The sequence below is a fragment of the Pagrus major genome, chromosome 10, assembly GCF_040436345.1.
Source record: "Pagrus major chromosome 10, Pma_NU_1.0".
In the NCBI taxonomy this organism is placed as follows: Eukaryota; Metazoa; Chordata; class Actinopteri; order Spariformes; family Sparidae; genus Pagrus; species Pagrus major.
The window spans coordinates 4,364,145-4,375,594 of record NC_133224.1 but is presented as its reverse complement, the minus strand read 5'-3'; the positions used below and the strand labels follow the sequence as shown (position 1 = coordinate 4,375,594).

Below are 11,450 nucleotides of genomic sequence, written 5' to 3'. Positions count from 1 at the left end.
AACTAACTTTCAGTTGAAAACCTGACTTTTATTTATAATCTTTCAACACTGAAAATTTCCTCTCCCAAAACTCTCCTTTATTGTCTTTATTCTGAGATCTTTTTAGGGGCTAAGGGTCCTTTGTATTTGATTTAATTCTGTTTTAATTAACTTTATGTCTTGACAACCTATTCTTAGACCATACTCATCAAATACAGCAGCTTGGTAAGTAGCCTTAGGCTTTAAACTATGACACTCTACCCCTACCCCAAGTTAATAGTGTACATAATATGTAACATCAGGTTACACGTTTCAAAACTTGACTTTTTGACCATTATTAACATTTTTTGCACCAAAACTACTTAGTTGGGTTTAGGCACTAAAAGTACTGGGTTAGGTTGTGATGCTATAGAGGCATAAATACAGCATCAAATCTATAAGTGTCAAGCCACTGACCAGGCTGCTGTGTTTGACGTGTCGGGAGTGAGAACAGGCTGGTATTGACTATGTTTTTTAATAATGTTACAACTCATGTATTTGCCTTATATACAGTATTTCAAATTACCTGTGTGTTTTAAAGGTGTCATGCACAAATAATTGCCCTGCCTCCACCCTAATGCACAATTATTATTTATAATGATAATACATGCTCTGACAGTGTTTCCCTGCAGTTTCTGCTTTTGTTAATTACATTTTTTTTTTTTTGGTAAATCACATATAATAAACTGTAAAATGTACAATCAATATTATCTTTTGCCTGCAACTGTTTATTTAATTAAAAAGACAAATCAAGACTGTCATGTGTCAGTGCATCTTTTTTGTCAGCAGATGTCTTTAACTACTTAGAGTACCGAGGTACAGTATATAGATCAGAGTTGAAAAGTTTCCCTGTATGAAATTTAATAAATGTTTGTATTAAAATGCCCACTAGGTGGTGTAAGTGTCTCTCATTTGAGGTCAGCTCCTGGGAACTCTGTCTGCATGGTGAAAAAAAGGAAGCAATTTGTTGTCGTCATTACATTGCTGAGTTGAGGTTGTACAGTTCCTCCTTCTCTTCCTGTAGTGTGTTTCTGGCTCTTGGTTTCCTGATTTCTTGCATTATTTCTGTGTTTTCATGGTGCATTTTGGTTTGTAGTTTGTTTCTTGGTTTTCTCCCGTTTTGTTTCTGCTTTTTGTTAAGGTTCACTCTGAGAGAGACGTGTAAAGACATGAAACAGACTCCATCGCCACACTGCCTTTAAAAAAAATTGAGTGTCAGCTCTTGCCAGTCTTGATTGTGTTGTTATCAGTCCACAAACAAACATAATAATCTTTCTTTTTATCTTTGGTAGAGTGACTAATGGCTTTGTCCCAGTTGACCTTTTTTTTGTGGTTGACAAGAGAGATAATCCTTTTAAAAAACAAACAGCTCACAAACTTCACAAAGTTCTAATAAAAGACGCTTTATCGTATATCATATCAGATCTCTGTCTAATCGTGGATGTATTTTTTTTAATACATCCTAAAAAGCTATTTAGCTCTTTATGACGTATCCAGTTTTTAAACTATTTCCCACTCAAAGGGCTGTTTGCGTTTGTTGAGGACACAGTAAAAGTACTTCATTTCATGCAAGTAGTCTAGGAAGTACTAAGTTCAGCAATATATGAATCTTGAACTACTTACGAAAGAAATGTGTTTAACTCCACATCAAAGTTAGGCAAAAACACTTATTGTTCTCTGGTAAGGATTTTCACAAAGGATTAATCGAAAAATACACAGTAAAAGTACTTCATAGTACTTATACAAGTAGACTAAAAAGTACTAGTTCAGCAGTATTTGAATCTTGAACTACTTATGGAAACAATGTTTTTTTTATTATTTTTTTTCTCACGTCGTCCTTTACTTTGAAATCCGGAAGGATACCTTTGTGATACCTGTCTGCTGTTTCATAACGATTACCGTAAACATTAGATCATTTGCGCACTGGTAAAAAAAAAAAAAGGGGTGGCTGATTTGTCCAAGCAAACCACGTTTGGCTTAAACCGCAGTCTCCTCCTCCTCCTTCCCACCCTAGACACTTGTTGCTGTAAAGAGAAACTGTTCTTCCCTCCATTAAATACTTCAGGTGACACAAAGTGGGACAGTTCACTCGCATACAAACACGTAAGTAACCAAAAACATGTTGTGTGCTTTAGTTTGTGTTGCGTCCACTGTTTGTTTTTACGGGGGCAGATGAGAAAAAGTTCATGGAGTTGATGTAGTCAGGATACTGCGGCACACTCAGCTGACTGGGACAAGGACAAGGAAGTGAAGCTAACTATCTTCAAATTTTTATTTTTAGATTTTTGTATTTATCGTCTTTTTTTTTTATTTCGTCAGTGTCATAAATACATTATTCTAACACTGTTGTTTATCTCCGTCAAAAGAGTTTATGGATCCTGAATCTTCAACACTGAAGCTTTTCATTAACATGTGTTCAAATGTAATCAGCTGTTTAACAGACTTGTTATAAATGAGAAAAGGTTGTTATATTTTAATGTCATCAGAAATGATCATAACAAGCCTGTAAAGGTAATTAAGTATAATTTGTATGTAACATGAACTGCAGCTCTGTGTGTTTCCTTCCTTATTCACTTCCTCCTTTAGCCTGAAAACCATCAACATTATCAACACTGTTTGTACAGATGAAACAAATTGCTGATCACATGTGGTTTTCTTTATTGTGGTACTCTGTCACATGTGGCAGCTGTCAACTGCAATAAATGTACACTGAGATCATATGAAACAGGACACTGCACTCTAATGTTTATGGGTGCTGTTAAATCTAGCAACATTATGAACAGTATGACAGTTGTTGTTGTTGTTGTAATTATGGAGGACCTAGACTGCCAAAATAAAAAATAGAAAAGTGGCTTAGTAAAAAATGTATATGCCATTAAATTCACTGAAATAACATTGAAATAAATGTCAAAAATTATTTATTTATTTTAAAAAAACCTGTCCTGTTTGATGAAGTCAAATCTTCTTCCTCTAATTAAAGCGTCTCCTCTCTGACAGGATGAAGATGATCTTGATGTTTCTGCTCGTCGTTCTGACCTCCTCTGTCTGTGGTCAGTAGTCCTGCAACTCACATTTATTTTAGTTTTCTATTAACCTTTTATTCAAATATAACAAAGACAAGCAGCAGATCTGCATATATGAGGAGTTGGAACTAGCAAATATTTTGCAGATCGACTATCAGAATAGTTGACGATTGATATTCCTTCATTGATTAATTAAAAAATAACATTTATACCATGGTTTGAGTGAATTCTTAATTCTGATTGGCTGCAGGGTGTCAATTAACCCCTGATGAACAGACACCTATGAAACTACTAAAGTAGCTCCTGTGAACAACGGTATCATCGCAGAAGAACCTCATGGGATGGTTTGATTGTTCCAGCTATAAGTCGACCCCTCAGGTGTTGCCAGGGACTTATTTCTTGTGAAAAACTGGATCTTTTGATCGCAGCATGCCTGAAAATATAAATGAAGGATCTTATTTTTTTCTTGCCTTTTGAAGTGTCCGTTAAGGCCTCCGCGTTGTCCATTAATTCCTGATAACGGACACCTAGTCGGGCATTATCCCTCAGTTGACTCCTGGTGGACACGATGAAGACACAGTAAAATCTAAATCTAAATCGCTGCATAAGTTCAGACTGAACACTCATGTGGCTCCAGGATCTCTCAGCTCCTTTATAAGTGTTTCAAATGAGGTGAAGTTTGATATAACTCCACATGATGTCTCTCTTTGCCCTCTCTCTTGTCTGCAGGGATGAACACGACCTTCTATCAGGCAGAGGAGGACGATAACATCACCATCAGATGGGACATTCACACCAAAACAGACATGTCTCTCACCAACATGGATTGTTTTCTGTGGTCAAATCCTGAGAAGTGTTTGTATCGAATGGTTAACAGCGTCGAGGTCCCAGCGTCTCAGGATCAACAGTTTGCAGGACGAGTCCAGTGTTACAAAGACGCCCTCAGAGACGGACGGATCAGACTAAATGTGTCCAGACTCAGGACTGAGGACTCTGGGAACTACTGGTGTGATCTGGCTGCTAATTATAACAAGACCGCAGGGAGATGGGTGCTGATGACTACAGGTAAGCTGAACTCTGCTGTAGTGCAGGATGGAAACATGTTACTGCCACACGGGTCAGACATCAGAATCTAACAGCCTCCTGATTTACACCCACAGAACATTTTGTCTTAAATGTGACCTCTCGTGGAGAGAACAGCGGACATGAGGAACACAACATCATCACACCAGTGTTAACTGAAGGTAGGTCACCATGGTTACTCATGGAGAAATAATGCATCATGGGAAACTGGCGCCAATTCTGATTTAACGACCCGATCGACAGCTGCAACCGGACAAACTCTCCTGGCTGTACCTGATTGGACGGACACCACTCGTGGGTTGTCTGCTACGGGACTTGAACCGCACCAACATGGCAACTCGTTTGGAAACTCTCTCTTATATTTTAAAAACAGCTCAGTGAAACGTGTTACTGAAGACACTAAAGCCATGCAGGTGTCAAATCTGTCTTCATTGCAACACGACAACAGTTAGTTTTTAGGAGTTTCCAGAGGCGGCAAGTCGCACTGGATGCATCTGAAAACCTGTAAAAACTTTTGAGTCAAAATGAAGACAATTTGGCAACTTGGAGTTATTTCTTGCCTGAAATGTCTCCAGAAACACATTTCACTGAGCTTCTCTTATAAGAAACGGGCGGCCATGTTGTAGGAGGGAGTCGATGAAACGTCCAATGCTGCCACGAGTCCTTGCAAACAGAAACGTCTCTGTGGGAACGTACAGTAACTGGCCGTGAGTTTAGCAGTGCACAAGCCTGATGCCCTTTCTCAAGCAGAAGCCAACAGGTGAAAATGCACATAGCATCCACAACAGCAAGCGAGGCAACACAGCGAGAGTCTCCGATCCTCAGGATTACTCTGTAGCATAACTGAGGAGAGTTTACACAGACAGTTTTGACGTGATGACGTGTATTGTGAGTTGCAAAAGATATTTAAGTTGGCATACTATAAAGCCAGCAACACCCGTTCTGGTTCAACACTTCTGTGCGAGTGGTGTAAACACAAACTCCCCTGGTGCTCCAAGCTCATCGAGCTAACTAGCTAACTGCAATTACAGCTAGCAGCAGTTAGCGGTTACTCTGGTGCTTGCTGACCCTTGTTTGTTTTTGACTATGAATTTGAGAGGTGGCCAGGTCTTGCATATTGCGCCTTTAACAGATTTAGTGTGGACAGCGAGCGTCCGATGCATTTAAAACAACAAAATGTAACTTCCTGGAGAAAGATGGCTATTTGATGACCTGGGGATGAGACTTGACAATCAACTATATTTCTCCAGGATGTTGTTTCTTTAATGTCACTATTTGGCCTTTTAAATATACCACAGAAAAAACTGTACCATGTGGTTAATATGGTTAATATGAACTTAATATTTTAAGCCATTCTCTGTACACTGATCTAGTACATCAACATGAACTGACCTGAATCAATGAGTTGAAACCAGGTTGATTATTTCACCTACGCCTGTTAATTCAGAGGGGGGGGGATAGTTTTACATTTTGGAGACATGTAGTAAAAACCTGAGGATGCAGGAACATTACATGAAGCACAACATGTTGGATAATTCAATATGAACATAAACATAATATACATCTCACTTGATCCAAGTAAAAGTCAGAAGAACAAAGTTTGTTTCTGTTCAGCAGGTTTTGGTTAATAAGTCCATAAATTGTCTACAGTGCCACCGTGTGGCCATGTGGTGTAACTTCTGTTATGTCACCAGCAGCTGGTTGTGAGCCGGATATTTACTTGTTGTTACTGTTTATTTAGTCACTTATTGTCTCGTTTCTACGTTTGCTGAGTTGGTATAAATGTTGTTGATGTGGTGGTTTGACTCTGACGACTTGATGCTCCTGATATCAGATACTAACACTGGTTTTCTGTCTTCATGCAGATGCAGAACCCACACCAGGAGGGCCCAAGAAGGAAGTGGCGTCATACGATTTGAATGAAGTTGTAGCTGGTGCAATTCTTTTAATTGGTGCTATAATAGTTGTCCTCGCTGCAGCTCAAAGATGTCTGGCAGTCATACGTCGACGTATTAAAGGTGTGTTTGCTCTTCATATTGTTTTGAATGGAACTATTTTGTGTGTTATGATGTGTTTGTGTCGGTGCTTTGTTTGAACTTATTTTTCTCTCATGTCAATCACACAGGTCAACACCGGGACTGATGTGCCATCATTGAGTTGGTGACGGAGATCAATACAGTTCATCGTCTAAGCAACTTAAATACTCAGCTACTCCGATGTGAGCATCCGATGCAGATGAAGACGCTAACACAACCCTTTCTGATCAATAATCATCAGTAATGAGAATATAAGGACTAAGTGGGTAAAGACAATTATTAGTACAACAACAAGTACAAGTACAACTTAAGTTCATTAACAGCAGTAACAGGCAATCAGGTAGCTGCAGCGCCACGTACTTGAGAGAGAGAGGAAAAATAGAGAGAGAAAGCCACAGATCGCTACAGAAAAGCAACCGGAGGAGTTAGCATACTGAGCGAGGAGAGACAGAAACATAAGTATAAAGAAGCGAGTTTTTGAGGAATGTGAATAATTAAGATGTATTTACATGCTTGTTCAGCTCAAGTATACCTTTTGTTAAGAAATATGTTAAGCAGAGTGCTGCAACAGGCGGTGGATTCATTTGGACCTTTCTCTCTTTTAAAGGACCTAACAAAAAGGACTGATTATACACACTGAGTTGTGGAAATGTAATTTATTGATTGATATTGATCTGTGAAAATTCTGTTTTGATTTTGTGTTAAGTTTTATTTTATGTTTTCATCTTTTTTGTGCCAAATTGGTGATGCAAACTGTTGTGTTACTATAAGGACTAATGTATCGGTTGAAATGAACTACTGAGATGGTAGAAAAGCTAAAATAGGCCTAACTGAGATTAAATGAGAAACTAGAACTGAGTCAACTCAAAGAAACTAGGACTTAGATAACAACCTAAAGGATCCCCAGTTAAAACCTGATCTCTTTACTCAAACAGAGTTAGGATAAACTCAAAGAGACAAAATAGGGAGCAATAACATTTTCCTGAGATTTGGGTTTTATTTTTGTTTAAGGTATTTGAGTACAAGATTCCTCTGTCCGTATATGTTGTCTGGTACGACTCTATGTATGTATTGTCTTCTACTATTTCTGTGAATTATATAAATGAGCCAGCAGTTCAAACTTAACTCATGGTCTGTGGTGTGTTATTCTTGAGTACTAGTCTTAAAAACTGCTCTTCCAAACCGAGAGTGTAGTCCTAGCTATCTGTTAATATCTACAGTGCTACATTATGCTAAAAGCTTTGTAATTTACTTTTGCATACTCCCTGCACTCTAACTTGAATATTATTCTAAGTTCAGTGTAGTGGTAAGTATATATTTCATATTTAGTGACATGTTACATGTTGATGAAGGTCATCAGTCTTTCAGGTTATGGTAATTTTAAGTACTGTATCATAGACAACTGGACTTCAGTTCTAACTAACCGATGGGGAGTTGCAGGCTTTTAAACTCTGTGTGGGAGTGTCCTTATAGAGTCGTTAAGGACACGCGTGAGCTCTGAGGTTCAGGGTCGTTGGTCCAACCGGCCTTCACCTGGGTTTCTAGGGCCAGGTGAGCCCAGGTGTGACTGGTTGTTAAGCTGTCTGGGGCAGGAACTCAGTACAGCATTGTAGGTGGGTGATCAGTAATGTCTTAGTCCACCTCCTCTGTTCAAAGACGGTCGTTCCAGTTTGACATAGATGGATTCCTTTACTCTTCTTTCATACACGTATATGTGAAAGTGTCTGCAGGTCCATGAAACTGGAGTCAGTGAACGTCAGGTCTCATCATGTTGTACTGCAGCTGTCAGGTCAAAGTGCAGATTGGTTTGAAAAGGATCATTGTATGTATTGTTTTTATTTATGTTTTTTAACTGAATATTTTGTCCTTCTGCAAAGAACTTCTGACTCTGTGAAGCACTTTCTAACTTTGTGTTTAAACATGAAATGTGACTGTTTATACGGTGCTTAAATAAACATTTTTACTGTCAAACTCCTGTGTGTTTTGTGAAAATCCCTCTTTTTTCTTAATATTTTATAAATGCTGTTTTATAAAGAATTGACAGGACGTCTCATCAAACTCTGTCACTTATTAGACAGATCTGAAATCTGCTCTGTGTTCACTTTACTGAAGTAATGCTGGGAAACATGTCGAGCTCGTACACCATGTGTAACGACTCTGTGCACTTTATGTTGTTCCCTCTTTCATGTATAGCTCTATATGATGAATTAGGCCTTAATGATCTTTCAGTTTTGATCGTCTGTCCAGATTTTATGAACAGATTTAACTTTCTCTCGTGGAGCTTTAACCTTTTCTTGTTGTAATGTGCAGTTTAAACTGAAATGAAGTGCTGCTGTTTGATTTGTGTTTGTTATTTACTGTCTGTTACTGTTACTGAAAGAAAAGCTGTGATTTGTTAACACTGGTGTGAAAGATAAAGGTCAGCAGAGGGCGCTCTTCACTTTAAAGTTATTGTATCAGGTGGATTTTGTTTTCCACAAGTCAAAGTCTCAAACAGCTGTCTTCATATTTTTGTCTGTGTTTTGGATTTTGTTAATTGCCAACGAGGACATCATGCAATATTCTCAACAGAGAACTTAATGTGGCCTGAAAATCAGTTTGTAACTGTTTCTGAGTGTTAATAAAGTTTATTATTATTAACTTTGTTGCTGGTAAACTCTTCTGGGAGTCAAACTTTGATGTCAACCTTTCAAAACTGTTGAAAAAATTATAAAAATTCAAGGTGAATGATTATTATATATCCCCTAATGCAATACTCAACCTTTTTAAGATATTTTTTGACATACAAATACACTTTTGGTTCTTTTATGTGTGTTACACCATAGGACATTATGTCACACTAAAGGACAGACATAGTAGTCATTAAAGAGAAATTGAGAGGTGTTACATGAAATATTTTTTATTTGACTTTGAAAATGCCAGAGATGAAAGAATATTCTTTTTTTTTTTACAAACAATATCAACCATATATTTAAACAAAACAACAACAAAAAAATTTCACCTAACTTAACTGACTACTCAACAGAGCAAATATTTGAAACAAGCAAGTTTAAAATTGTGTTAGGGGGGAAAGAACATTTCATTTATATCAATCATGTTTTTTTTTTTTTAAAAAAACAAACAATCATTTTTCATCAGATAACCAAAAAACTGTCTTAACTTAATTAATGTTATAATTTATTTCATTTTATTCAATTGTTTAATACAGGAGTTCTCCTCCTGCTCCTGTACTCCTCCTTCTCCTCCTCTTCCTCCCCTCCTCTTCTCCTCGCCTCCTTATCTTCTTCTCCTCCAATTCTGCTCCTCCTCCCTTTTCTCAACTTCTTCTCTTCCTCTCCTCCACTTCTCCTGCTCCTCCTCTTCACCTTGACTTCTCCTCTTCTCTTCTTCCTCCTCCTCCTCTCCTTATCCTCACGCTCTTCTTCCTCTTCTTCCCTTCCCTGATCTTAATTTCATATCCTTCGTGGTTTACTAATTGAACATTATCCAATCAAGAGGTGTGAGTCGAGCAGCACGGTGCATTCGCTCTGGTTCAGATATGACACCAATTATCTCCTGCTGTGAATAGTAAATGCAGTCGGGTTTCTTTGGCCACACAAATGAATTCTTCTCACCTTTCTGGATCATGCAATTGATTTTTATCCCTTCTCCATTAACCACCATGATCTGGCCAACATATGGCTTGCCATCATATTGCACAATCACAAATTTCGCTTCTGTGTATTCATCATTTTCCTTGAAGGAGTCATCCAAGTCAAGTTCTTGCTGAGTGGCAGCATTGTCTCTGATCTGTGGAGCATTTCCAAAATCCATTTTTTTTGGTTTGTGGCAAGAGCATACTTTTGGATATGAACAGAAACAACTCACGTCTCTGTACAGGATCACTCCTGGAGATGATGACAACAATTGGTGTGTATTGAGGATTCCTGTGACCGGTCAAACAGTTGGGGGAAGCATGTTGTCAAAAGTTTCCATGTCCATCTCTTCAATCCATTTGAATTTCACACTTGTCTGCATTTTGGAGGCCAGAAACTCATAGACATCTCTGGGAGATTGCAAATCATTGCCACTCTGTACGTGCATGTCAGCCATTCTCTTGACTGCACCCCCAACACCATCCGGTGCTCCTTTGCCATGGGACCTTTCTGAGTAATTCCAGATAACATGTTTGAATCCCATTGTGAAGGGAACTGTGCTCATCAGGTAACAGTTGGTTTTATTTCGGTATTGTGTTACCGGTCCATCACTGATGACATGCAGTGTGTCAATATCTTGGACATGTGTCAACTTTATATCTTCCAGCTCTGGGATGAGTTGTTCAACAGTGCCACACATTTTTTTCTTGACCCAATTCTTGTAGACTTTATCACCAACAGTTACATCCTCTCTTTGCCACTGTTCCCATCTTGCAACACAAAGGTGGTTGTGTTCAGCCAGTTGAATCTCTGCATAACAGCACTTTGTGCATTCTCTGTACATGCATTTTTTGTTTTCAGCATTGCATGTAATGCCTTTAAGCAGCAACGACAAACTTCACGTTTGAATTAAGCCCCTGTGTGCCATGCTATCAATGAGGAGCCGCATATTCTCATGCTGATAACAAGCACACGTGTTGCGGTCAGTTGCTTTAGCCTCTGTAATATGAGATGGCCTATATCTCACAAACTGTCTGTAAGACATTGAATGTTTCCTACTGGAGTCTTTACAGCAGTCATTGTAGAGGTCTTGTAGAGATTTTGTGAGAACTCGTCGCTGCATCTTGATCGCCCTGCCAACAGTGTCTTTCTTTCCAGCCAGAAGTTTACTGTTTTCATCCCTTGACAAGAAAGACTCAACTTCTTTTCTCTTCTCAGTGGATGTGTTTTTCTTTCTTGGCACTCTAAATTTCTCACTCACTTGCTTTTTTGCCTTATTTTGAGTTAGGCGATACATTTTTCTACTGAGTCGCATTGTTTTTCTTTCTTCAGTTTTAACCAATTCTTTCAGCATTTTATTTTCCCTCTGCAGTTTTTCTAGTTTTCTTTTCATTGTTTTTTTTTTGTCCGTCCATCTTGTTGGTGTGGCCTCTGGTGATGGAGGACTATGTCTTTCCACACTATGGGGTACCAGTAGTTGAATAGTTAACACTGGAGGCTCTGCTGGTAATTCAGCCACCCCCTCCTCTGGTGGGCTTTCTGGAGACTGTGGGGCTGTTTAGAATGGCACTGAGTACCTTTTTTCTTGCCCTGCATCTTTTTTAGGATTATTTCCACTTTTTGCGCAGTTCATTCTGCTTACTTTTCGTCAGCAA

General features: G+C 38.6%; 1 protein-coding gene across 2 annotated transcripts; it reads left to right on the top strand.

Moving 5' to 3' along the window:
- The first annotated feature begins 2,047 nt into the window (after positions 1-2,047).
- Positions 2,048-6,628, top strand: LOC141003819 (uncharacterized). 2 transcript variants are annotated; one of them, XM_073475283.1, is made up of 6 exons: positions 2,048-2,121; positions 3,016-3,068; positions 3,771-4,106; positions 4,202-4,285; positions 5,990-6,142; positions 6,250-6,628. In XM_073475283.1, the coding sequence occupies exons 2-6, from the start codon at positions 3,017-3,019 to the stop codon at positions 6,264-6,266; spliced, it is 642 nt and encodes a 213-aa protein (XP_073331384.1). In that variant the 5' UTR covers positions 2,048-2,121; position 3,016; the 3' UTR covers positions 6,267-6,628. The 2 variants fall into 2 exon arrangements, 1 of the variants encoding a protein (XP_073331384.1); XR_012179757.1 differs by lacking the exons at positions 3,771-4,106; positions 4,202-4,285.
- The last annotated feature ends 4,822 nt before the right edge of the window (positions 6,629-11,450 follow it).